Raw genomic sequence first — 27649 nt, forward strand, 5'->3', positions numbered from 1 at the left:
CTTCTTTCTTTGTTTCCTTGATCTAACCAATGAAGGCACTTTCAGAGAAGCATAGTTTGAAATATTTGATTAAACTGTTGATTTATGCAAAGTAGCAGTTTTAAACTCCCTGTGATGCTTTTGTTTCCATGATTTACATAAAGCTGTCATCAGAGACAATTAAATATAATCAGCTTGATACCACAAGATAATATGTTGTTGTTGTTTTCATTTGCGTTCCTGTGTTTGTTTGAAAAAGATTGGGTGTAATTGGTGTAGTTAACACTTACCTGTCTTGTAGTGATCCAGATTAGCAAAACAGGTGGTATTTCAGGGGTTGGAGCGTTGGTGCCCTCTCGTGGGCACAGTGAAAGTAGCTTTTACAAAGTTTAATATGGATGCAATCCTTACTCAGTTCTCTTGATTGCTGTACTGAGAGGCAGCTATTAACTTTTCCATCAGTTTTCTGTGGGGGGGTCATAGGTTACAGCTAAATAGCTTTGGGCACTAGCTGATAGTTCCCTGCCATCTATTGCAAGTCTTTTTTATTGCTACAATTAAAATAAATGTATTTTTCAGATAGAGGTACTGGAAAAGTATTCTATGATAAAAGCAACTCTTAAATGCTCTAGCACAGGGGTCCCAGACCTTGGCAACTTTAATCCTGGTGGACTTCAACTCCCAGAATTCCCCAGCCAGCAATTCTGGGAGTTGAAGTCCATCAGGCTTAAAGTTGCCAAGGTTGGAGACCCTTGCTCTAGCATAAGTAAGGGCTTCACCTATAAAGAGAATACTTTTAGTTTTATGTGCTAGTGCTTACATGTTATATACTTTTTTTAAAGGGTTTATAGAGGAATTTGCAAAATCATTCACAGTCCATAGTTAGTCAACCCTTTTCTTACTTCAACTTAACTGCTCCTAAAAGTTATACAAGTTGCTAAGATCTCTAGAAATAGTCAGGCTAAACATTTGAAAAAAAAAAGAAAAGAAAAGAGGAAATTACTGTTTAGGGTACTTTTCACTTCAGAAACATAACCAGCTTTTGGGCTAATAGCCTTGTGCTATTAATATCTTTCACTAAGTCCGTGTTTCTTTCAGATGTGTGGACTTCAGTTCCCATAATTCCCCAGTCAGCAGGCCTATACAAAGTTTTTGAGACTGGCTTAAGACTGCTCTTAAGTTCTCTACCTGCCTGAGCCTCCTTAATAATATATAATAACAGTAGACTTATATACCGCTTCATAGGCCTTTCAGGCCTCTCTAAGCGGTTTACAGAGAGTCAGCATATTGCCCCCAACAACAATCTGGGTCCTCATTTTACCCACCTCGGAAGGATGGAAGGCTGAGTCAACCCTGAGCCGGTGAGATTTGAACCGCTGAACTGCTGATCTAGCAGTCAGCCTGCAGTGCTGCATTTAACCACTGCGCCACCTTGGCTCCTTAACAGCTCCATCGGCCCTCTCAGTTTTACCTTGAGTGTCTGTCCAAACTAATTTTCCCTCTTGCCTTCTGGCTTCACCCAGCAATGATGTTTTCTTCCAGAATTCTCTTTCTTGGTGCATCACGGACCTGTTAATGCACGAGTGAAGGTTATGGATGATTCTCCTGGAAGGCTTTGAAAAAAATATATATCTTAAATTCAAGAAGGGGAAAGCTTTTGACATGTACTAAGCATGACGGGATCGTATTACCTCTAGTACCGGAGGTTGTTGCTGAGAAGCGTAAGTGGTGTGTTCATTCGTGAGCTTCTCGGAGCAAGTGGAACCTGGATTAAATGAGGCTTATTTTTTTTTTCTTAAAAAATGTTTTTCTAACGAATGCTTCTCCGCCAAACTTTTGTTTTCTCTTTAGCTGCCTTCCTTTGAAGTGAAACGGAGGAGGCCCCAGGAGCATGTGAAGGCAGTCGGCGGAGCTGTCAAACCACATCCCTGCCTTTGTCTCCTGAAACTGTCGGCCCTGTCCTAGTGCGTCGGTCCTGCCTTTCTTCACTCCCCTTCGGCTGATCCATGAGTGGCAGCTGGAGCCAAAGATTTCATAGCTGGCGGTTTCACCTTCTTGCACGCCCATCGCAAGGTAAGATCGTCTTTAACTGTTGACGGGATCAGGGAAACATGGGGGCCTTTGGAGCAGGTTTTATTTCTGAACAGGAAGGTCCAGGCAGGGTTGGAGGAGAAAAGATTTACCCATCCCTACAAGCCTCAGGGAGGGAGGTTAACCAAAATTTCCTTACCTATTTCTGGGGAAGGAACGCTGGAATTATCGGGGGGGGGGGGTCCTTGGTGTTCTCTGAGCTTGCTTGTTTTCTTGCAGATGTTTCGTTATCCAAACTAGGAACCCGCGTTGATGATGTTACCTAGTTAGGGGAATGAAACATCTGCAAGAAAACAACCAAGCTCAGAGAGCCCCAAGGACACCTCCCGTCAACCCTGAGCTACAAAAATATTCTCCCTTCTTGGATTTATTGCCTGCTGCTGAGTGTTTTGGTGGCATCGGCTTGTTTGTTGGAAGCGATCGTGCGGTATAAATATATATATATATATATATATTGATGCAGATATTTGAAAGCACCCGGAACTTTGCGTGTGAGTGGGAGGAAGGCCAGAAACGGCCTTTGGCGTGACAGGATAGATGCATTCAGTGTTTTGACGAACGCTGTTTTTTTTTTTCAAGCAAAATGTTTGTCTTCCTTTCAGAGCTAAGCATCGACTCTGTCCGCCATTTTGCCTGCTGATAGAAGCACGTGGGCTCAAGTCTCCCTTGCAGCCGGCTCTGGGGTGAACTGTACTAGGGCAGGGATTGAAAAGGAAGAGGCCGTTTGGAAGGGGAAACTTTCTCCTGAAGCACCTTCCCCTCGACGCTGCACGTTTTTAATTTAGCTGTAGGTATGTTAAACGTTATTTCTTCCCTGAACGTGGGAGCTTTCAAGAGTGTTGAGCTTATGGGGTTAATTCCCTGTGGAAGGAGGCCAGGAAGCATCTATTATCCATTATAATGTTTATGGTTAATACTTACTGACGAATACATTGGTGGTTTCAAATAGGATTAAAGGTCCTTGTGCTCTCTGAACTTGGTTGATTCATTTCATTACCAAACTAGTAACAGAACCCACTGAGGTTGCCGCGTTGGAACATGAAACATCTGCAAGGAAACAACTAAGCTCAGACAGCACCAAGGACCCCACAGTTGTCGTCCCTTCCTCCCCTCCCCCTCCCCCCCCACATTGGGTAATGAAACATTTACAAGCTCAGAGAGCACCAAAGACCTCCAATTTCAATCCCTCCAGGGCAATAGGAACGGAGCCTCAGTTCCTTTGCACCGCTCTGCCATGCCATCACTGCCGGAACTTTGATCAGTAGACTTCTTCAGTCACACCAGACGGATTGAGGAGAACTGGCTCCTTTCCGGGGGTAGCAAATATTACTGAATCCCACGATAGCAAAATTATTTATTACTTGTCCTGTGCATACATCTGTCCATCTCCCAAATAAGTCACGCCTTCCTAAGGACACTGTTTAGTCTACCTGGGTCACGGACACGTCTTTGCTCCTGCTATCATTTCTCCACCTGGGGCTCAGATTCATTTGTCCGACGTCTTCTGTTTCTCCAGGAGAACATTCAGAGACCCACCCACCCACAAGAAAAACAGTTTGGAAAGTTTGATCTGGAGAAGAGGGCTTAGGGATTAACTGGAGTCTCGTGGAATGAGCAATGACGGAGATCATGGTTGATGCCAGCAAGGAGCACAAGGGGACCAGGGTCTCGGTAAGGAGAGGGTCTGCGTGTCTGGGTCGAGAAAGAGGAATGCCTGTTTGCCCAGTTGGTTATGTGAAAGAGCATCTAATCCGAATCTCAACAACTTTTTGAGATGTGTGCATTTCAACTCCCAGAATTCCTAGGAGGAGATAATTGGAATTGGAATTGGAATTTTATTATTTATATGCCGCCCTTCTCCGGGAGGACTCAGGGCGGCGAACAATTCAAAAGGGGAAAAGGGGAAACATAAAAACGAATACAAATAGTAAAAATAAGCAACAGTCGCACAACCATACAAGTCGAGAGGGGAGGGAACTCATCACCCCCAGGCCTGCCGGCAAAGCCAGGTTTGACGGCTTTTCGGAAGGCCTGGAGAGAGGTGAGGGTCCGAATCCCTGCGGGGAGTTCATTCCAAAGGGCCGGAGCTGCCACAGAGAAGGCCCTCCCCCAGGTAGTAGCCAGATGGCATTTGGCTGGTAGATGGAACCCGGAGGAGGCCAACCCTGTGATATCTGATGGGTCTGTGGGAGGTAATTGGCAGCAGGCGGTCTCTCAAGTAAGGGAGAATGCTGGGAGTTGAAGTCCATACAATGCCGAAGTTGAGAAACATGGCAGGACATCCAAGGAGGCTCTTGTGCCACTTCTAGACCTACGATGTTCGACGTTGTGTAGTGCCTAACAGCTGATTGGCTGAACAACTGCTCTGATCTCAGTGCAGGAGTAAATTTTGGCTGGACTCTCCACCCATGGGCGGCTGGGCAGTCCTGCCGAAAGCCATTTGTCTATCCCAGGAAAATGCCAAATCGCATATTGGGTTGACTTCCTTTGCTGCATTGCATTGATTTATTTATTTGGAAGATTTATATTGCCGCCTATTCACTCACAGGGGCTTACAGGACATAAAAAACACAATATAGAAGAAATAAAAATAATAAAATAAAAAATGATAAAATAATTGTGGTTTGTTTACAACCGTTTGTCTGAAACAGTATAGGGTTTCCTGCCTGAGCAAGGGGTTGGACTAGTAGACCTCCAAGGTCCCTTCCAGCTCTTTGATTCCATTCTCCTGTTTCGTTGAATAAAGAACAGCTGGCTGGCTCACACAACCAGCGGAGCAATGAACTCTGCTTTTGCAATGGCAGGAGCTTTAATAAAACCAACCCATGCTAAGACTTGGGACCTCGTGTGAATCCCACCTCGTGGTCAAAATGTGTTTATTTATTTATTGAATTATATGCTGTCCTTTCTACTCCGTATATTATATTAAACATTGGCACACAAGACTGGAAGGGTTTTTTTTGCAGCGCAAAATCCATTTGGCCTCTTTCGTTTGCGTCTCCTCCTCTGTAGGTCGCAGGAAACAGCGGGGCAAAAACCCAGCAGTCGCATCCCACTACTGAAGAGGCTCTCGGCCACGAGGGACGTTTGGGAGCTTCTGGATGTCCAGCTGGAGCAAGTCAAGAGGCTGCTCTCGTCGCGCCAACCAGGGGTGACTAACTAACCCTTTTTAGAAGGACTAAAATGTTTGCCCAGGATTTCTTTCCTGCAAAATGGATATCCACATCAATTGGATCCATTGGAGAAGAGCCTTAAACCTGGTTCTGCTGGCTGGCCTCGCACCCTGATAGGGGGCACCCTAGGCCTGGGTAGCAGGCAGAGTATAGAGAAGATAACATGCCACCCTTTCTTTTGTTTTTTAGTTCCCTGTTTATCCTCTCAATTTTAATCACTTATTACTTTCTGATTCTACTGTAAGCCTCCCAGAGTGGCTGTCACAGGGAGATGGGTTGCATCGAAGTTTCGTAATTATAAATCCTACCAAAAGGGTTCTTTATAGAAATGGCTCGTTTATTATACTATTGTGGAAAAGCAAAAAGTTGTGATTTGATGTTAATGCCTTATTTCACTGTAACCGAGAGAGTCGGAAGTTAATCCTTCTTTTTCTCAGCCTCTGCTATCTTTCCTCACTTTTCTTCCCCCTTTCTCCTCTTCCCCCTCACTGCTCTTCTATTTACTTCTGTGTTTTGTATTTTACAACACGCTACAATTCAATTAAAAAATGCTTACACAAAATAAAACCCTATCGGAAGGGTGAGAGAAGTGGGTGTTTAGGAGGGTGGCGATGGTTTTGCTTTGGGGTGTGATTTTCCAGCGTCTCCGTTTTTCACCACTTTCAGGCATTCATCGTTGCTAGAAATGGGAAGGACGATGCCAAGACCCTCTTCCTCCGGTTACCCGAAAGTGACAATAAGGTTGTTGACCTTTTCCTTCTTGAAGACAATCCAGGTGAGTTGGTTTGGTACTGGAGCTTTCTGTCCCTGGGAGGTAAACGGGGGACACCTGGCAATGTCATGGAACAATCCAACCTTAAGCGGTATTTTCAAACCGGTGCTTAAAATACCTTCAGATGGTCTTAACATTAGAAGAGAATTAAAAGTCTATGGGGATTCTACGTCCTCCAGGTCAGGGTTGTCCCAAAGGTGCTTTTTCAGGAGGCAACTGGACTTCCTTGTTTTTTTTCCTCTGAAGACCTTTCGAAACAAAATTGCAGAGTACAGGAATCATTTGCATGACTCAGGTGACCCTGAGGACACAGAGAAACCTCCAAGCGCCTCCAGGGACTCTCTAAACCAGTGTTTCTCAACCTTGGCGACTTTAAGTCCTGTGGACTTCAACTCCCAGGGATTCTGGGAGTTGAAGTCCACAGGACTTAAAGTCGCCAAGGTTGAGAAACATTGCTCTAAACGGATGCAAATGACCAGCTGTCTGCAAGGAGCATCAATCCTTCCCTTCCCCACCATCCTGTCAGAGCCAAAGAAGCTTCTTGGATGAGAAGCAAAACCACTTCAAAAGGAAAAAAATAAGGAAGTCCAATTGCCTCCTGAAAAAAAACACATTTGGGTTGGAAGAGAATGTTTTCAGCTCGGGGTTAAACTGGGGGCTCCTTGGTGCTTCCTGAGGTGGGTGCCGACGTTTACCAAATTAAGTGATGTCACAACACTGATGATGTTCCCTAGTTTGGCAATGAAAGGTCTGCAACAACACCAGGCTCAGAAAGCACCAAGGACCCCACAGTCTTTCACATTTATGACGGAAAGGTGTTTGCTTCTCTTTCCCACGAGGAGGCTGCATGAATGAATGTCTTAAGCTTTCGAGGTTGTAGAGCTATACACGTAGAGGAGAAACCGGGAGCGTTCTCCCTCCTCTGGCAGCCCCCCCAAAATTCCACCTCCCTTGCTCGATCTCATGATGAGAACCAGGAGTGTGGGAAATAGGAAATGTCCAGGCAACCGTTCCTCACTTCCTTGCATCAACCAGTTGCTGTACCTCAACACTCATCGTGTCTCTCTGGGGAATTTCAAACCTCATTTCCTTCTACTTAAAAGAGGAAGTTGTTTGGAGAAGCGCAGAAGGGACCAGTAGTCGCAGGCTGCACGCTCGCCCTGTTTAACAGGCAACCTCCTTCAATTCTTGACCGAGAGACCGGCCCGTTAGTTCTGTCTTTTTCCTGGCTCTTGCTCTTTTCTCATCTTGCTTCCCTTGAATTTGGTCTTCCCAGTCTCTGAACAGGTGAGGAATGCTTCCTTGTGTTAAATAGGTGTTTTTAATCCTACCTTGCTTCTAGGCAAAACGGAGCGATGTAAACGGATGGTCTCTCTCTCTCTCTCCCTCCCTCCAATCTTGGTAACTTCGAAGACTTGTGGACTTCAATTCTGGGACGTTGGAGAGTGGAAGTCCACACGCCTTCAAAGTTGCCAAGATTGGATACCTCTGTTCTGCATAATAACTGGGAAGAATTGGTATAGCTTCCAGTTTTTTTCTTGCAGAATTACCTGAGACTTGGAAAACCCAGGGGCCGGAGTGATAGCAATAGCAATAGTTAGACTTATATACCGCTTCATAGGGCTTTCAGCCCTCTCTAAGCGGTTTACAGAGTCAGCATATCGCCCCCAACAACAATCCGGGTCCTCATTTCACCCACCTCGGAAGGATGGAAGGCTGAGTCAACCCTGAGCCTAGTGGGATTTGAACAGCCGAATTGCTGAACTGCAATCAGCTGAAGTAGCCTGCAGTGCTGCATTTAACCACTGCGCCACCTCGGCTCCTGATGCCAAGGGGGCAACTCTCTATCTTTGGGCACCTGGTTTTCTTGCATTTTTCAAAATGCCGCTAATTATTCCAGCGTTAATTTATCTCAAATTTGTTTCTTTAAGCTATAGCCATATTTGTTTGTGTGCATCCCGGCTTCTGTACGTTTTTACAAATAATTCAAGGCGGCCAGCATATCCCAACCCCTCTTCTTCCTCCTTGTTCCCACAACAACAACCCTGTGAGGAGGCGGCTGCGTTTACAACTCTACTTGCCGTATCTCAAAAAGGATACACAACAGCAGAGCTAGGAAAGATTCGGAGAAGGGGCAACTGAGAAGGGGCTGGCGTGGCTTCCTTGTGAGGAAAGGTTGCAATGTTAAGGGCTTCGTAGTCTTTAAAGGAGGCGAAGGAGAGGGGGCAGGATGGAGGTATACAAAATAAATTGCATAAGGAGGCTAGTTCCCCTTCCCTAAATACAGGTGGTTCATTTAGCAACCATTCAAGTTACAACAGCACTAAAAGCGACCTGATCTTTTTTCACACTTAATAAGTGTGTAGCATTCTCACAATCACGTGATTAAAATTCAGACAGTCTCATTTATGACCATGAAGTGCCCTGGGGTTGTGGAGCATCCTTTGGTGACCTTCTGACAAGCCAAATCAACCCGGGGATACCAGCGTCACCTAACAACTGTGTCACTGACTTAACAATTTGCAGTGATTCACTAACAAGGGTGGCAAGAAAGGTCGTAAATGGGGCAAAAGACACTCAACAAATGTCTGGCTTAGCGACAGAAATTTTGGGCTCAGTTGAGGTCATAAGTCGAGGATGGCCTATGGTTTCCCCTTCTCTAATATTAGAGCCAGAGATCTTTTGAAAAACAAAATTCGGGATCTTTATCCTTGCTGGATAAAGGAAGGAAGGACATAGAGAACATACACAGAACCACAGAAGGGGCCTTGGAGGTCTTCTCGTCCAATCCCTTGCCCAAGGCTGGAGTCCCTTATTTCATCCCAGACAAATGGTTGTGCCATCTTTTCTTGAAAACTTCTAGTGATGAAACACTCACAACTTCTGAAGAAAAGCTCTCCCATCGACTCATCATTCTCACTGTCTGGAAATTTCCCCTTAATTCCAGGCTGCGTCTCCTCCTGACCCGGCCCATCCATCCCACTTGGTTCAGTACATTTTTTTTTCCTGCTGATTGATTCCTCCTTCTTCCTGAGATGCTCCTGGCCCTTGAGATCTTTTTTCAGCCCAGAAGTGCCAGTAGTTGAATTTCAGACTTCCTCCTGCCCTTCAGATGTTCTCTTGTGAAGTACGGATATGTCCCAATCCGCCGAGGGAACCGTTGAGTCAGGTTATTGGGGCATCGGGCTAGTCATTAATTTCCAAACTCTTTTTTTTTTCTTTTTTCCACTTTGCTTTCAGTTGGAAATTGTGAAAAAAGTGGGAAGAAATTGTTCTGATAATAAAGCATGTGCTTAACTAGTAAGCACTGGCCGAGGACGACGCTTCCTCCTCTCCCCCACATGGCAATCATCTACAGGTAGTCTTGACTTACGACCCCCAGTTCAGCCCAAAATTTCCGTGGCTAAGCGACACAGCCGTGGAATGAATTTTGCCCCGTCGTATGAATTTCTTGCCGTCATCCTTAAGTGAATCACTGCAGTTGTTAAGTTAGTCATATGGTGTTAAGTGAATCTGGCTTCCCCATTGATGTTGTGTGTCGGAAGGTCCCAGAAGGGGATCACGTGACCCCAGGATGCTGTGACCGTCATAAATATGAGTCAGTTATACCAAGCGTCTGAATTTTGATCACAAGACCATGGGGACGCTGCAACGGTCGTAAGTCTGAAAAGCAGTCATAGGTACATGCCAGTTGCCAAGCATTTGAATTTTGATTATGTAACCATATAGATAAAGTCATTTTTTTCCGATGCTGTTGTAACTTTCAATAGTCACTAAACAAATCCTCCCTCTCTCTCTCTCTCTCTCTCTCTCTCTCTCTCTCTCTCTCTCTCTCTCTCTCTCTTTTCTCTCTCTCATCTGCAGCCCTTCACCTCAAAGGTTCTCACCTGTATTTCAGAAACCTTTTGGAACTGCTCGGCTTTCACTTTGTGAGCAGGTAAGGACCAGGAAGAAGGAGGTGGTGGTGGTGTTGAAGTGGGCTGGGAGGAACTTACGGGTGCTGAATGTGACTTTAATTAATCCAGATATTTCTGAGATTAAAGGGCAGGCTCCTAGCATCTGCCCTTTCTCAAATATTTTAGTTCCTAGGAAGACCTTCTCAATCCTAAAAGGAGATTGGGCAGGCTTTGTAGGAAAGATATCTCAGACCACATGCCCTGAATCTGCTAGGAGCACCCACTTTAAAACAGCCTCCGTGATACAAACTTTTACTCTTGGTACATTTTAATCTTGTAGTCCTTTAACTATTTTTTAACTTGTTTCTATAATTTGTAAGCCACCCAGAGTTGCCTTGCAGTGGAGAGGGTCAGCCTAGAAATGTAATAAATAACTAAGTAATAAATGAAGGGGGGGGAAAGGTAGCACGGAAGGCCTACAAGGAGCCAATTACGGGTATCGTTTTTGTCCTTCCAGGGATATCCTGCCCTGCTTGCTCAGGATCCCGCATGCTTTTCACTTTCCTGGCAGAGCTGATTTAGATGCAGTTGCCACCTTGAGCCCAAGTGAGTGAGATACGCCCCACATTCTGCTTTGGAATTTGGGTAGAGTTTGCCTAACCGGGTAACTTAATATCTGTACTCTGTGGAATTTTGCAACATGGTTTTTCATTCGAACAAGTGCATGCAGTTATCGAGAAAGTGGAAGGTTTCGTTTTATTCGGAAATAATTCCACTCTAGACTTACTTCCAGTAGAAAAGAATCTTATTATTATTTTTTAATAACAATTATAGTCAAATGAAAATGGATATATGATGATGGTGACATGTATGAATATTTGAGTTAAAACGCTTGAGTTAACATGAATTATGTTTGTTGACTGTGGAAGAGATGCACAAAAGTCTATTTGTAACCAACTGATACACTTTCTATAGCATGTAAAGAAAGATGTTGTATTTGTTTTAAATTAAAAATTAAAAAATTTTAATTAAGAAAAAAAGAATCTTTGTAGCTCAGGTTTGAACTGGGGTGGGGGCGCTGTGAGCTTGCTTGTTTCTTGCAGATGTTTCACTACCCAACTAAGTAATATCATCAGTGCTAGAAGGGAGTGTCATTTATTGAGAAGAGGAGGAGGAGGACAGAGGACGAGCGGAGATGTCTGGGGCTCTCTGAACTTGGTTATTTGCTTGCAAACGTTTCACTACCTGACTTGGTACCATCATCAGTGCACTGAAGATGCTGCTTAGTTGGGCAGTGAAACATTTGACGTCACGGAACAGTTTTGAAGCTCCTCTCCCCCCCCCCCCCCCCCAAAGGTTCCTCTCCTCCATTTCCTGTTTTTGCCCCCTCCTCAGCGTTCTGGCCGATGCCTCTCAAACCTACCAACGGCCCGGCCTCAGACGACGCAAAAGCCGGCTGCATGGAACCCAACGGGGACCTGCTGAAAACCAAGCAGCCCTCCTGCTCCATCCGCGTGACGTCCGAGGACCCCGCCCTGTGCATCGTGAACCCCCTCTTCTTCTCTGTGCACAGCGACATCGAATGGCTCGACTTGGCCCCCGGCCTCTACCACTCGATACGCAGGCGGGGGTCCCAGCGGTTCGCCAATGGCTCGGCCAGGCAAGAAGCCCCAGTTAGTGTGGAACATCTCAAATCTCTGGAAGAGAAAGAGAAGACGGGGAAAGGTAAGACTCGGGCAGCTCCTGGGGGGTGTTATGGGTATAAATGTCTTGCGCCCCCCCCTCCCCCAGTTCTCCTGCTCCCGAGGAGCATGGTTTACCAATAGAAAGGAATCTTCGTAGCAATAGCAATAGCAGTTAGACTTATATACCGCTTCATAGGGCTTTCAGCCCTCTCTAAGCGGTTTACAGAGTCAGCATATCGCCCCCAATAACAACACTCCGGGTCCTCATTTTACCCACCTCGGAAGGATGGAAGGCTGAGTCAACCCTGAGCTGGTGAGATTTGAACAGCCGAACTGCAGAACTGCAGTCAGCTGAAGTAGCCTGCAGTGCTGCATTTAACCACTGCGCCACCTCGGCTCTCGACATCATCAGTGCTAGCAATGGCATTGATGACGAGATCTAGTTTGGTTAATGAAACATTTCCAAGAAAACCCCCAAGCTCAGGGGGCGCTAAAGACACCACAGTCTCCTCCCCCTCCCCTCCACAAACTCCCCTCCCTTCTAGCATTGAGCATGCTGCCTAGGCGGGTTAGGAAATGTCTGCAAGAAAACCCCCAAGCTCAGAGGACCCCACAGTCCTCCTTCACTCCACTCCACAAACCCCAACTCCTTACTAGGACTGATGGTGTTACCTAGCTGGGTCGTGAAACATCTGCAAGAAAAGCCCCAATGCCCCCCACAGTTCAACCCCGAGCTACAAAGACTCCCTTCTATTAGTAGATGCATTCTAGACGGTAGACAGAATAACGCATATTGGCTAATGTGCCCACTTGCCGTTTTCTTCTCCGCAGAGCCTCCGCCCTGCTTAGCTTCTGTGCAAGGGGATTTCCTTCCTTGCACACCATCCTGGGAGAGTTCGGAAACCGAGGCCCAGCCTCCGTGGTCTCCCACCGTGTCCCAGAAGGAGACCCGCGCTCCCCACCGCGTTTCCTGGGTGGAAGGGATCTCGGCCGAGGCTTTTCCCTGCTTAAAAAAGGCCCGCTCTGAGTCCTTGTTGTTGAACGACTCCTTGTTGCTGCCTCTCATCCCGGAATTGGATTCGCTCTCCATCAGCAGCGTGGAGGACGAGGGCGAGGGCCCTCCTACCACCCCTTCACCGCAGAAGAGGCGGCGCCCTTCCTCCGTCACCTTCACCCACAAGGTGCTCCACCGTCTCTCGGCCATGAGCAGTGCCTTGACGGGCTTCCTCTCGCCCGAGCGCCGGGTGGCCAAGCGGGTCCAGGAGCTGGTCCAGGAGCCCACGTCGGACGTGGGGGGCCTGGTGCAGAACTTTGTGGAGCACATCCAGCGAGGAGCCGGGTCCTGGCATCCCACCAGCACCGACATGCTGCAGGAGATACGGCTTATGATCAGCAACCTGAAGGGCTACCTGGTCGAAAGTTCGGATCTGCGCGCCGCCTACTGCGAATATGGTGACGCCGAGGAACTGGATCTCGGTATGGAACGGGGGGGTCTTCTGAGAGGTTTGGGGGCGGGGAGGAGTCCGAAGGTTATTCCTTTTGGGTAGCGGTGACGGCTGCACAGCAGAGATGCCTAAGTAACAGCTGGCAGGATTGGACTGTTTCTGCCCTGTGAGCACCAAGGACCCCACAGTTCGACTCTGAGCTACAGATGTTCTCTTTGGTGCTAGAAGGGAGTAGGGTTTGTGAAGTGGAGGAGAAGTAGGGGGAATATGGGGCCCTTGGGGCTCTCTGAACTTGGTGGTTTCCTTGCAGATGTTTCAGGACCCAACTAGGTAACATCACCAGTTTTGGAAGAGAGTGGGGCTTGCAGAGAAGAGGAGGAGGAGGAAGAGAAGGAGGACTGTGGGGTCCTTGGTGCCCTCTGAGCTTGGAGATTTCCTTGCAGACCTTTCATTACTAAACTAAGTAACATCATCGGTGTCGGATTCAACCAATCCTGTTCTACAGGGGGTTCAACCCTGAGCTACAAATAATCTCTGGGTAGAGCAAAGTTTCGCTCGCGAGTCTCCTCTGTCTGCAGTGACTCCCAAGGAGGACACCCCTCAAGTCTGTTTCCCAGAAAATGGATCATAAATATCTCTTGCCCTTTCTCCGAACAACTGAAAATATTTCTGTGGTTTCCCACTCTGGGCTCTAAGGCAGGTTTACGACAGTGTCTGCTGATATGAACGTCGATAGCTTAGGAAATCAACCTGGTCTGTGGTCGGGGCTGTGATGCAAGCAGCGCCGTGTGCGGCTTTGACAGTTGGGGGAGAGGTTTGTGACAGGGATGGGGGGGAAAACCAGAAACCAATAAAAGAGACTATTTGTAGCTCAGGGTTGAAATGAGGGGCCCTTCGGTCTCTCAGAGCTTGCTGGTTTCCTTGCAATTACCCAGCTAGGTAACATCTACAGTAAAAAAAAGACCAAACCTCACTCCCTACTAGCACTGATGGTGTTACCTAGCTGGGTAATGAAACGTCTGTAAGGAAACAAGCAGGTTCAGAGAGTCCCAAGGACCCCACAGCCCTCCTCCTCTTCCTCCACTCCCTTCTAACACTGAAGAGAGTCTTTGTAGCTCAGGATTGAACTGGGGTCCTTGGTGCTCTCTGAACTTGGGGGTTTTCTTGCCGGTGTTTCATGACCCAACTAGGGAACATCATCAGTGCCAGAAGACAAGCAGTCAAATAATCAAAGAGTAAAGAACAGCTCAATTAAGGAACCACCAAGGACATACCCACCAACGCTGACAGAGCAAGCCAGTTGAATATATAAATAGACAGCAAGCCCTTCTAGCACTGATGACATTTAGAAGTTTAGAAGTTTAATAACATTTGTATGCCGCCCAATCCCGTAGGACTCCAGCTAACAATACAAACAAATCAAAAGAAAAAGAGGAAAGAAAAGATAGACTTAAAAACACACCATGCACTCCATTTCAAGTGGGGCTGGACCATATTTTGGGGTCAACAGCCCCAGGCCTGCCGGAACAGCCAGGTTTTAGTGGCTTTACGGAAGGCCGAGAGAGTGGGAAGGGTCCGGATCTCTGCGGGGAGATCATTCCACAGGGCTGGAGCAGCTACAGAGAAAGACCTCCCCCGAGTAGTCGCCAACCGGCATTGCCCGGTCGACGGAACCCGGAGGAGGCCCAGCCTGTGAGATCTTATGGGTCTTTGGGAGGTATGTGGCAGGAGGCGGTCCCGTAGGTATCCAGGTCCTAAGCCATGTAGGGCTTTAAAGGTAACGACCAGCACCTTGAAGTGCATTCGGAGACCGATGGGAAGCCAGTGCAGCTCGCGGAGGATAGGTGTAACATGGGTGTACCTAGGTACACCCGATATCGCTCGCGCGGCTGCATTCTGGACCAATTGTAGCCTCCGAACACTCTTCAGGGGCAGCCCCAAGTAGAGCGCGTTACCTAGTTGGGTCATGAAATGTCTGCAAGAAAACGACCCAGCTCAGAGAGAACCAAGGACCCAAGAGAGCTACCTTCGACAGATAATTAAAAAAGGGGGAAGCCTTTGAGCTCACCTGCACATCCTTTTGTGCAAAACTTGGAAGAAGCTTTGGCTGAAAATTAAATTCCAGCTTTAAGGTCTTTTTTCTAAGGACAGATAATCCCCGGTGGTGTCCTGTGTTAGTTTCCCACAAGGTTTTCAGGTCATGTTTACCCAAATGTGTTGATCTTCTGGTAAGCCTCCAAAGTAACTGGACAAAGGTGGGAAAGCTTTCTTAACTCGGCAGCCCTTGAACCCAGTTGTGGCACAAAGGAGGTTGTAAGTTCAGTCTCGGCCCTTGCAGCTCAAAAGAGGCCGGTTGATAGGCGATGGAGCATCTCTGCATAAGCCACGATTGGTTTGACTGGCGATGTCTTGAAGACACGTCGGTGTTTGGGTTCCCACTTGGCCCCAAGCTAAAATCTGTGGTTTGCAAATCGAATTAACACGCAAGAGGGGTGGACTTCAGCTCCCAGAATTCAACTTTGTTTCTCAACTTTGGCAACTTTAAGAGGGATGGACTTCAACTCCCAGAATTCCCCAGCCAGCTAAAGTCGACAAGGTTGAGAAATAATGGACTACACTATACCAAGGCAGAACTGGGCAATCTGTAGTTGGTGAAAGGATATAAGAACGGCAGTGAAGAACATAAAATATACCAACATTGGAAAAGGAAAACATCTTACTCAAAATGTTGGAAATTTTAGTCCTACCTACAGATGCAAAGTGGCCTTATCCACTTTGTTGCTCTCAACCTTCCTGAGATGTTAACTGCTACCTTTGTAGCAGTTAACATCTGCTACATGTAGCCGAGGTGGCGCAGTGGTTAAATGCAGCACTGCAGGCTACTTCAGCTGACTGCAGTTCTGCAGTTCAGCGGTTCAAATCTCACCGGCTCAAGGTTGACTCAGCCTTCCATCCTTCCGAGGTGGGTAAAATGAGGACCCGGATTGTTGTTGGGGGCAATATGCTGACTCTCTGTAAACCGCTTAGAGAGGCCTGAAAGGCCTATGAAGCGGTATATAAGTCTACTGCTATTGCTATTGCTATTACTCTGTAAACCGCTTAGAGAGGGCTGAAAGCCCTATGAAGCGGTATATAAATCTAACTGCTATTGCTATTGCTATTGCTATTGTAGGCCAAAAGGTTGCTACATCTTGGACAATATGAGCTAAAGAAGTGAAGCTGGATTGCATCCACTGCCTGAGATACTAGTTACTACTGAGATACTACTAGTCCTTAAGACCTAAGGATCCACCTCTTGGTTCCAGTGTCATTCTCTTGACCTTGGGAGGCTAAAACATATGAAGAACGGCTGCAGGAATTGGGTATATCTAGATTCATTGAAAGAAGGACTAGGGGGACATGACTGCAGTCTTCCAATATTTGAGAGGCTGCCATAAAGGGGGTGTCAGCCTATCCTCCAAAGCACCTGAAGGCAGGACAAGAACGGATGGAAACTAATGAAGGAGAGAAGCAACTTAGAACTAAGGAGAAATTTTCCTGGCAGTGAGGACAATTAAATCAGTGGAACAACTGGCCACCAGAAGTTGTGGACACTCCAACACTGGAGGTTTAAGAAGAGATCGAACAGCTATTTGTCTGAAGTGGAATAGGGTTTCCTGCTTGAGTAGGGGGTTGGACTAGAAGATCTCCAAAGGTCCCTTCCAATTCTGTTGTTCTTTTTTTGGGGGGACAGGTTCCGTGATGGAAGATGCCCTCTACAAATGCATCCTGAAGCCACTGAGAGAGATGATTTATGCCCAGTTGCTGGACTTCCACACCCGGGACGGGTCTCTGAACCGTTTGCGTGAGAATCAGCGGATCTTGAGCCAGCAAAGCTTGGAAGAGCTTGGCGTGGCAGCCGGGGTGCCCGACGCGGCTTGCCTGGAGCGTATCCAGGCCAAGCTGAGTCTCCTGCACCAGGCCTACTCGCCCAAGAAGAAGGAGACTCAGATGCTGAAGGTCTGCAAGATGCTTTACGAGGCCATGAACCACCATTGCGAGAAGGCAGGTAGGAGACTTCTGGGCGGCTTATTCTCCAGTTCTGATACGTCGATTTCCGTCATCATGGAAGACATTTGGAGGGGAAGGGGAGAAAGTAGGGGAAAGTCACAATATAGGTAGTCCTCAATGTACAACCCCGAATTGAGCCCAGAATTTCTGTTGCTAAGCGAGACGCTCGCTAGGTGAGCTTTGCCAGGTATTACAACATGGCCTGCCACAGTTGTTAAGGCAGTGTTTTTCAACCACTGTGCCGCGGCACACTAGTGTGCCGTGACATAGTGTAAGGTGTGCCGTGGGAAAAACACTATATATGGTCAACTAGGCACAGAGTTAAATTTTTTTAACATTTTCTAATGGTGGTGTGCCTCGTGATTTTTTTCATGAAAAAAGTGTGCCTTTGCACAAAAAAGGTTGAAAAACACTGTGTTAAGGGGTTGCTCTACTTGTTAAGTTCGCAACATGGTTGTTAAATGAATTTTTTGAATTGAATTTTTTGAATTTACTTTATTTGTATGCCGCCCTTTTCCCTGAAAGGGACTCAGGGCGTCTCACAATTCAAGGGAGGGGGAAACAAACAAAGTTACAAAATATAAAGACCATACACAGTTAAAAAACACAACAATCATACCATTCGAAGTGGGGCTGCAAGTCTTTAGCCCCAGGCCTGTCGGAACAGACAGGTTTTAAGGGCTATGCGGAAGGGCTATGCGGGTGGTGAGGGTACAAATCTCCACGGGGAGTTCGTTCCAGAGGGTCGGAGCAGCCACAGAGAAGGCTCTCCTCCGGGTAGTCGCCAGTCGACACTGGCCGGCTGATGGAATTTGGAGGAGGCCTAGTCTGTGGGCCTCCTCTGAATGAAATGAATCTGGCTCCCCCCCTCCCCCACGACTTCGATCGCCAAAGGGGATCACATGACCCCTGGACACTGCAACCGTCATAAACATGAGCCAGGCACCAAGAATTCTGAATGTAAGTCACGTGACCCTGGAGTTGCTGCAACGGTCGTGAAAGTGTGAAAAATGGTTATAAGTTGCTTTTTTTAGATTGTAGATTGTAGAAGTTTATTTATATGTCATCGTATATTTACTGTCGTCGTAACTTTGAACGGTCACTAAAAAACTTTTAAGTCGGGGACTAGCTGTAATAAAGGTGCAAACTTAATTAATGAATAGAAATATACATATTGCCAAGCAGCCTCGGCCCTTCTTTCCTTCCTCCCCGAGCGCCTTCAGGCGTCTGCTGGGCCTTCCCATCATACGCCTTTCCTTTCTGTTTTTTGCAAGAGCCGTTTGGTGCCGATGACTTCCTGCCCGTCCTCATCTACATGCTGGTGCGCTGCGATGTGGTGTCCGTACAGTTGGATGTGGAGTACATGATGGAGCTGATGGATCCCAGTCAGATGCAGGGAGAAGGTAACGTGGTTTGCTGGGTTCAAGCTGGGTCTGCTCCCAAGGAAGAGTTTCCTCCCACCAGCCATTAGGAGATTCATCTGAAGGTCTTGCTAAGACTCAGAGGCTCCTCTACACGTGGAATGAAAGTCCTGGTCGATCACCAGGAGGCGGTGAATTCTAGTCCTGCCCTTAAGCTGAAAATCGGCTGGGCCGATCATCGGGAGAGAGGGAGTTCTAGTCCTGCCTTAGGCATGAAAAGCTGGCTGGGCAATTTTGGGCCAATCACCAGGAGGCAGTTCTAGTTCTCCCATGGTACGAAAACTGGCTGGGTGACTTTGGGCCAGTCCCTCAGTTCCTCAGCCAAACCTACAGGTTGGTTGTTGTGGGGGGAAATAGGAGGGCAATTGCCCCTTCAATTATTTAAAATAATAAAAATGGGTTAAAATTGAACAATAAAATAAAGATTGCACTTTCTGTACTAGAAGCCTTGGGGTTCTTCAAAGTGCCCGGTGGCACAGCGAAGTGCCCTGTGGTTACCTTGATAGATGAGAGGGAAGAACAAGAAACTCACAAGGCTGGCTTTAAGTTGGCTTGTGGGGCTTAACTTGACTCTGGGGGGTTAGCTTGGACTTGGAAAAGGTCCCTCAGAAACCTTTGAACTGTCACTCCAAGATTTTTTTCCTGTGCTCCTGTCCTCCCTTCCCCTCCTCCTGCATTCTAGCTGGCTACTACCTCACCACCTGGTTCGGGGCTCTCTACCACATCGAAAACTTCCAAGCGCCTTTTACCCTCACCAGGCAGATCAGCATGGAGGCCCAGCACTCCATCCATCAGTGGCATCGACGCCGCACCATCCATCACCACCATCGCCGCAATGTGCAGGTGAGCGTGGGAGGCAGGCGGAAAGAGAGCATTAAAGTGGAAAAGGCAGGGCAAAACTTTCTTCCAGATCAGCGTTTCTCAACCGTGGCAACTCTAAGAGATGTGGACTTCAATTCCCAGAATCGAAAATTTCTGTTGCTAAATGAGACAATCGTTAAGTGGATTTTGCCCCATTTTACGACTTGCAACAGCTGTTAAGACATTGCAGTTGTTAAGTTGGTGATACGGTCGTTAAGTGAACCTTAAAATAAATAAATAAAGCATCTCAAATAAAGCATCTCAACCTGGCTTCCCCAACGACTTTGCTCATCAGAAGGTCGCAAAAGGGGATCACATGACCTCAGGACACGGCAACCATTATAAATATGAGTCAGTTGCAAATCTGAATTTCAGTCATGTGGCCATGGAGATGCGGCAACGGTTCTAAGTGTGAACACTCGTCCTAAGTTACCTTTTTTTCAGTGCAGTCGTAACCCAGAACAGTCGCTAAGCGAACTGTTGTGAGTTGAGATCTTCCTGTACTGGGACAACATTTTTCTGTCCGATTTGATGAGTTTTGAAGCGGTTGAGTACTGAGATACCACTGCAGAAAGATGTCCTCCCTCTATGACAGTGTTTCCCAACCTTGGTGACTTTAAGTCCTGTGGACTTCAACTCCCAGATTTCCCCAGCCAGCTATGCTGGCTGGGGGATTCTGGGAGTTGAAGTCCACAGGACTTCAAGTCTCCAAGGTTGAGAAACACTGCTCTATGATCACCAGTGGGACAGGGTCCATCCGTCTCCTGCTCTCCTTCTCTTTCTTTACACCATTCGTGGCATTTTAACTTTTCTGTTCTGCCTTAGGCTTCCCCCCCAAAAAACACGAAGCAGATTCCTGATCCCGACAAAACCCCTTTTATTAAAACGAATGTGAATTCCTCTCATTCCCATTAGGAAAGGCCTGGCAAACAGTCTTTCAAAGGCGTATTTAGGATTATAGACCTTATCTATCTTGGAAAGCTGCCACGGAAATATTTTCCAAACGAGGTGTTGTGCAAGGAAAGGCTGGGCACAGAATCTCGGAGATTCACAGACAGATCTTCGCACCCCTGAAACGAATGAACGAACAAACCAATTGTTTCCTGCAAAAGCCCCCTCCCCTTTCCGTTCCTCTTTTATTTCCTATGGGGGGAGACCATTTACTGCCCACCTATAACTTTTCTCCCAAGCCTGCCCTGATTTCTTAGCTGTTCTTTTCTTCTGGCAGCTCTGCGCATGCGCACACTGGGAACAGGCTCCAGCTGTTCCTCTGCCTCACTGCTGTCTAGCTCCGAAGGCAGCTGAGAATTGTCATACGGCCTCGGCTCCATTTCTGCCTCTGACATAGAGCCCTCATCCCAGCCTTCTCCAGCCTCCAGGACTGGCCCCTGCTGCTCCCCGACCTCCTCACTGTCCGACTCTGCTTCCAGCTCTGCTGGCCATTGGCGGGCTGCAACCCTTTCCCCCCCCAGAGCTTGTTGGGTTCCTGGTGGGTTTGAGCCCCTTGTCGGGATGCTACGATCTCCACGGTTCATTGGTTCTCTTCCTTCTTTTCAGCACATCTTCTACGTCTCCTTCCACGAACCCTTCAACAACCAGAAGACCATCTCCGTCCCTCCCGACATGACCACGGCGTTGGTCTGCGCAGCCTGTGCGGTGAAGTATGGCGTCTCCGACGCTGCCGCCTACGGCCTCTTTTTGGTATCGGACAACTCCGCTCAACTCTTAACAGAAGACAGCTGCCCACAGAAGATCCGTGGAGACCTTCTGCAAAGAGAAGGCAGCAGTGTCAATTTTGTTTACAAGCTCAAAAATAGCCCCCCGACTGTCTCTGGTTCCGGCCTGCTTCAGGAGGCTGAGACCAACGAGCCTCTTGAAAAGGTGGGGATGGAGCAGTTGGATGGGGATTGATTATGGCCACGCACCTTCCTTGTCTTCTCCAGCTTGGATGAAGTTTCCAAGTGGGCCCAAATCCAGGAAAAGGCTGCGTTTCTAGGGATTAGATTAGACTACGACTGGCTTAATGTCAGACCTCCCTCAGCTTGAGTCTCTAAGAAAGAACATTCCTTAATATATATATATTTTTACAAAGGTAGAGTTTAACTAGATGTCAAGCGAAGTTACAAGCATTGCAAAGCCAGAACTGAAAATCGCGCACCAAAATCCCCAAATCTAACTTTCCTTTCTTTACATACCTCCCCATGCTGACACCCCCACCATCCCCCAAGTATCCAATCAAATTCAAAGAAGGTATTTCCAGAACGGTAACTTTGATACGCAGCTGTATTCCATTCCCCAGCCGGTTGACCTTGAAACCTGGGGAGAATGCAGTCAACTTTTTGTTCTCCTTGAATCCTCCCCCACTCCCATGCAGCCCACCCACCCACCCCGCCCGCCCACTCCGCTCCCAGAGTTCATGGCAGTCTGGCACCGAGTGATAGCAAAAGGTGAGCCTGAAGTGGCAGCTGACATGAGGACTACAGAGAAGAAATCTCTTGAGCAGAGGAACTCGAAGTGCTAAAAGTGCTCACATTGGCAGTGATTGTCGTCATCCCTAAAACCAGTAACGGGACAGGAATGGGCCATTGTTAAAGTTGTTCCTCCTGGTTCCCACCCACCCAAAAGGGGAGGAGCCAGCCTAACAGGAACCGGTCCAGAAGAACTGGGAGAAAATTGCAATCTGCATCACCAGCTCCAGGCTGTGAAGGTCTCCAACTTTCAGGCGTAACTTCCTTCTCTCCCCTTTTGCTCAACCCTGATCAGCTTCTGCAGAGTTGGCCCCGTGCCTCCAATCGTAGAAGCAGAGTACATTTCGCTACACGCTCCCTGGGGCTCTCTGGAAGACTTTTTCGCCCACCCAAGACAGACTTTATCAAGTGGATTCTGGAAACGTACTGGTTTAATTTTACATGTCACCTTTTAAAATATGTCCTTTTCTGACCTTGGGATCTGTCGTTTTCCTCCTTCCCTAATCCTTCAAGAGAATGGGAGCCATGTCTATAGCAATAACACTTAGCCCTTACGGACTTATATACCGCTTCGCAGTATTTTACAGCCCCTCTCTCAGCAGTTTACAGAGTCAGCATATTTCCCACCAACAATCTGGGTCCTCGTTTGACCCACCTCGGAAGGCTGAGTCAACCTGGAGCCTGGTGTGTGAGATTCAAACTGTCAAATTGCAGGCAGCCGGCGATCATCAGAAGAAGCCTGCAGTACTGCGCTCTAACCACTGCGCCACCGTGGTTATAAATTTGATGCAGGCCTGGTATTTTGATTTAAGTCCTTTGCAATCTTTTAAAGATGCCCAGATGAGAAGAATCCCCCCCTTGGTGAAGGCTACATCTTCATAGGGGCTGTTTTGTGGATAACAGTGAGGAATTATTTGAAGTGTCCAATCCCCTTTTTTCCCAATGCTATTAATATCTGTTTACAACCAGGGCCTTACGATGTCGAGTTATATATACTGAAATGGGTGTTTTTGAGGTGGATCTGTTAACTGATTTCTACAATTTGTTTAGTGACTGAAGTTCCAGTGTTCCCCTACTCAGGCAGGAAACCCTACGCCATTTCAGACAAGCGTCTCTTCTTAAAAGCCTGCAAGTGATTCTGGAGGGAAGCTGTCCCATGGATTAATTGTTCTCACTGTCAAGATATTTCTCTTAATCCTAGGTTGCTTCACTCCTTGATTAGCTTCCACCCATTGCTTCTTGTCCTGCCTTCAGGTGCTTTGGAGAATAGTTTGACCTCCTCCTCTTTGTGAGATATTGGAACACTGTTACGTCGCCCCAATCCTTCTTTTCATTAAACTAGACGTACCCAATTCCAGCAACCGTTTGATCCTGGTGCAATTTCTATCCAGCCGAGAGCAGTGGCTGTTTCCCAAGTTACCCATAGGCTCAGTTTTACCCCTTGCTCAATAAACGTGCCCCGTTCGAGGCTCGAATCCAGAACGCCTACAGTTTGGGTCAGCAGCTGGTTGCTCTGAAGGGTCACTTCAGGAGGAGCTGTGGATTCAATGGTTAAAGCTTAACCCACGCTCGGACACTAAAAGGGCTTTCGCAGCACATTTTGTTCTTCCCAAATATCCCCAAACTGAGCTGCCATGTGTGGGTCTCTCTCCCTTCCTCCTCCCTGTTTGCTCTTCCCTGGCGTGTAACCGAACTGCAACGAGGAGTAAGAGACGGGGTCGACGGGGGGAGCCGAGGTGGCTGCTTGGGGGTGTTGAGAAGAGAGATGGGGCAAGGAGGGAAGATCTGAGCACGCTTGTGGCTTCTTGGAGGGAACAGGAGCTGCAAAACGAGACGTTTCTCCAGTGTTTCACAAACTTTAGTAACTTTAGAGGTGTGGACTTCAATGCCCAGAATTACTGCGGCACCGAAAAAGTGACTTACGACCGTTTTTCACACTTAACGACTGTTGCAGCGTCCCCAGGGTCACGTGATTTACACTCAGATGCTTAACAACTGACTCATATATATGACGGTGGCAGTGTCCCAGGGGTCACGCGACCCCCTTTTGTGACCTGACAAGCGAAGTCCACAGGAAGCCAGATTCCCTTCAACAACCTTGGGGCTAATTTGTCAACTTGCAGCGATTCACTTACCCACCGTGGCAAGAAAGTCATAAAATGGAACAAATAAACTCAATAAAGTTACACTCGCTCAGCCGCCAAAATGAACTGAGTTTCCCTGAGCCACAAAGATTGGGGCGGGGGGCTCCGTTGTGGTGAGCCTCTAAGGACCACCTGTGCTCCTTTAAGCCCTCTGGAGTTGGGCTACGCCTTTGCAAAATTGCCAGTGGCGAGTTTTTCTGATTTAATCAATCAGAATAGAGCTGGAAGGGAACCTCAGAAGTCTTCTAGTCCAGCCCCCTGCTCAAGCAGGAGACCCCATACCATTTTAGGTAAGTGACTCTCTTAAAAACCTCCAGCACGGAAATCTACCCACAGCCGACTAGAAATGTGACCTGGTCTCTCAGTGTGATAGCTTCCCTCTGGCCCAACTTCAGCCTCCGATCTGGAAAAGGGGTTGGGGGTGGGTGGGAGTCTCCCCTCCCCGAGGAGGCGTGGCTTCTACTCCAGCTGTTGGTGACCCACGTGCTTTGAACACCTTGGAGAAGAGTGCAGTTGACCGTCAGGGAAGGGCGGGGAAGAGCTGGTGGGCTCTCAGAGGGGGGGCCTTATAACTCAGGCAGGCAGTGACTCGGCTGTGTCCAGTCTGTGTCCCCTTCGTCCTGCCTTTTTTTTTGTGGTAGGGGGGCTGCAGAAACCTCCGTGGAAGATTGAAGGGGCTGCAACGCCATGCCTCCTGCACTTTGGCTGCTGGTCTTTCTGCTACAACTGACAGCATCTTTTCGGTCTCCGGTAAGAAAACTTGGAAGCAATTTAAAAAAAAAAAAAAAAAGTACAGGGGGAGAAAGTGTGAGTGACACACCGGCAAAAATTGTGGTGGGGAGAAACTCAACAATACAGCTTCCCATCGGAAGCCCCCTGAAATCTGATGGGAGACCCCCAGGAACATTTCTCAACCGATGTGAAATTGTAAGCATAAAGGGAGAAGGGGCTGTGCAGTTGTTTTGGGGAGGGGCTGCTAAATGGGGCACACCGATTCTCTGATCCTGAATGGGATAGACCCCCCCCTTTTTTTAAAAAACTACTATTTCTGGACCTTTGTAATGGGTATACTATGAATTCATAAATGTTTGAACACCGCCACGCATGGCAAGTAAAATACATGTGCGTGCGTGTGACTTTAACCCTCTAGATATTGAAAAAACCTTTTTTTTTTCTAAAAGAGATCAATATTTGGCACAGAAAGGTTATTTCCTTTGGCGGTGTGCAAAGTTAAAACTCTAAAAAGCAGAGCGTTTGCCTTATTTTTCATACAAAGTCAAGAGAGAATCCAAGCTAACATTTGGGGCTGTTCTCGGCACCGCTCACCCACCCACCCCACTTTTTTCCCCCAAACCTGGGGAAATTGTCAGAGTTTTGATTTAAAATCAGGCTCGGGCACCAACCCAGCAAAATGAAGCAAAATTTGTGGGTTTTTCTCTCTCTGTTTCTTTCTGTTTATTTAAACATTCTGGATGTGTGCAATCTGCCCTCACGTGGAGTGGGTTTGTGATGGTAGGTTAACTGAATTTTAATTGGATTTCGATTATCAGGACATAATCTTTTCTTGGAAACTTGCATCATAGTTTAAGGTAAAGAGGATTGTAAAGTTTGGTTGATACAGTTTAGTTCTCGACTTACGACAGTTATTTTAGTGACCGTTCAAAGGCACTGGGAAAAGTGACACGACCGTTTTTCACAGTGACCACCTTTCCATCATCCCGTCATCAAAATCCATATGCTTGGCAACTGTTTCATACCTATGACCGTTGCCGTATCCCAGGGTCACGTGATCCTATTTTGCGACCTTCTGTCAAGCAAAGTCAATGGAGAAGCCAGATTCATTTCACAACCGGGGTACTAACTTATCAACTGCAGTGATTCGCTTAACAACGGAGGCAAGGAAGGTCATAAATTCGGTCCAAGCTCACTTATCAACTTTCTCGTCTAGCAAGAGCGGTTTTGTGCTCTCATTGTGGTCATAAGTCAAGCCTTTCAGAGTTTGGTAATATGTAAAAACCTTGATAACATTAAGATGCGTGGACTTCATCTCCTATGCTGGCTGGGGAATTCTGGGAGCTGAAGTCCATGCATCTTAAGATGATCAAAGTTATTACTGTATACATTAATTGAGCCTCTAACTTCCCTCCCAATGACACTCAAATCACATTTTGTCTTCCATTGCTTGCAAATAAGAAAATATGCTTCCTTGGATTGAGTAAAGAGAAGATTTTTTTTTAAAGTAAATTTTGTAAGTTTAATGTACAAGTCTTCCTTGCCACAATCTTTTATCTGTCTTCACATGAAGTCATTTTGATTTTGTGATGGGCCCTGGGTAACTTCACTTTATTTCGTTGGCTCTCCATAGGCCCAGGAGGAAAATTACGGTGAGCAACGGAACTTCCAGGTTTACAGATGTTTTTTTAAAAAGAGGCACAGTGACATTTATGTCACCATGTGCCAAGGTTGATGGATAGCTGCAAACACGGAAATCTCTAATCTTACCTTGTCTGTTGTAAACCTCTTTTGCAAAGCTCTTAGTGCTTATCTGAGCTTACGGAATAGATGAGTTCTTGTTAACATTTTGGTATAGTGTTTTTCCTAGAATTCCTTCACCTTCATGGTCCTAGAATTACCTTGAGATAACATGGGCAGCCTATAAATTTTATAAACCAAAGACATATTTTCTTCCCAAACCTCCCATTGTTCACACCTTCTGGCTTAATCCCCTTACTTACCTCTTAACGTCCAAGTGGATATACCTACAGTGACTCTACCAATATGCATCTTTCCACCATTCCCCCCCCCCTCCCTGCTCAGGGTTGTTAAATTGTAAGTGTTAACACTCTGAGAAGAGGACCTTCCCGCTTAGACAGTTGTGGGTTGCATCTCATTCTTCTACATGATGATCGGATCAGGATCGCGGCATTTGGGACTTGAAGTGGAATGTTGGGCATTGGCTCGAGAGTCCTGTCTAGAAGGTTTTTTCCCCCATTCTTGGTCACCCTTTTGAATTATATATTATAAGCTCCTTCTTTGGGCGAAGAACTTCCTTTGACTCTCTCTTTCTCGTGCAAACTGCTCAAGAAATAATTCAGGGATGTGCTTGTCAAGTGCTCAGTCAGTGTGCTTGCTCTGCAGTTCCTTTCTGGCTGGGAAAGAGTTTTTGCTGGTTTCTTGTTTGGCTTCACGCTATAGTAGAAAAGGTTAAATGCAGGCAGACTTCGACTTACAACTATTTTTTAAGTGACCATTGGCGTAACAACAACACTGAAAAAGTGACTTATGACCATTATTCACACTTACGACCCTTGCAGCATCCCCATGGTCACGAGATCAAAACCCAGACGTTTGGCAACTGTCTCATATTTATGACAGTCGCAGTGTCCCAAAGTCAACTGATTACGGGGCTACTAATGTATGATTGTGGGAAGCGGGGTTGGCAGGAGAGAACCCGTAATTAGATTTTATTCTGGGATTTCTCGGGGCTGTTCTTTGCCCCCAGCTGGAAGATGGCTCTGTAGTCCCTTCCCCAAGAACGATGGGCTTGAGCCGGGCGCTCCCTTCTGTCCAGCAAGAGGCGAGGCTTCCACACCTCCCGAGTCACAAAGAGCATTGCCAAATTGGGAAGGGTTGAAATCCATATTTAGTTCCCGACGTGTCACTT

The 27649-nt window shown here is 47.1% G+C and overlaps 2 protein-coding genes and 1 long non-coding RNA gene across 5 annotated transcripts in view; all 3 read left to right on the plus strand.

Moving 5' to 3' along the window:
* Positions 1-1351: 1351 nt before the first annotated feature.
* On the plus strand, positions 1352-3614 carry LOC116515372. Its single transcript, XR_004256241.1, has 3 exons — positions 1352-2052; positions 2673-2861; positions 3587-3614. It is a non-coding gene; the product is annotated as an uncharacterized LOC116515372 (long non-coding RNA).
* Positions 3615-3656: 42 nt separating this feature from the next.
* On the plus strand, positions 3657-21284 carry LOC116515540 (ras and Rab interactor 2-like). The gene is made up of 11 exons (XM_032227652.1): positions 3657-3741; positions 5083-5221; positions 5910-6018; positions 9880-9952; positions 10429-10517; positions 11307-11636; positions 12428-13072; positions 16775-17089; positions 18366-18494; positions 19195-19355; positions 20931-21284. The coding sequence occupies exons 1-11, from the start codon at positions 3707-3709 to the stop codon at positions 21282-21284; spliced, it is 2379 nt and encodes a 792-aa protein (XP_032083543.1). The 5' UTR covers positions 3657-3706.
* A 3168-nt stretch (positions 21285-24452) lies between these two features.
* LOC116515356 (SPARC-related modular calcium-binding protein 1-like) overlaps positions 24453-27649 on the plus strand; it is a 29948-nt gene continuing 26751 nt past the window's right edge. For 2 of the 3 annotated variants that reach the window (XM_032227343.1, XM_032227344.1), the window contains exon 1: positions 24453-24735. In XM_032227343.1, coding sequence (XP_032083234.1) covers positions 24673-24735 — 63 coding nt within the window. In that variant the 5' untranslated portion in view covers positions 24453-24672. The remainder of the gene's footprint in view (positions 24736-27649) is intronic. The other variant, XM_032227345.1, reaches the window with a different exon arrangement.

Source organism: Thamnophis elegans, chromosome 12 (genome assembly GCF_009769535.1).
Source record: "Thamnophis elegans isolate rThaEle1 chromosome 12, rThaEle1.pri, whole genome shotgun sequence".
NCBI lineage: Eukaryota > Metazoa > Chordata > Lepidosauria > Squamata > Colubridae > Thamnophis > Thamnophis elegans.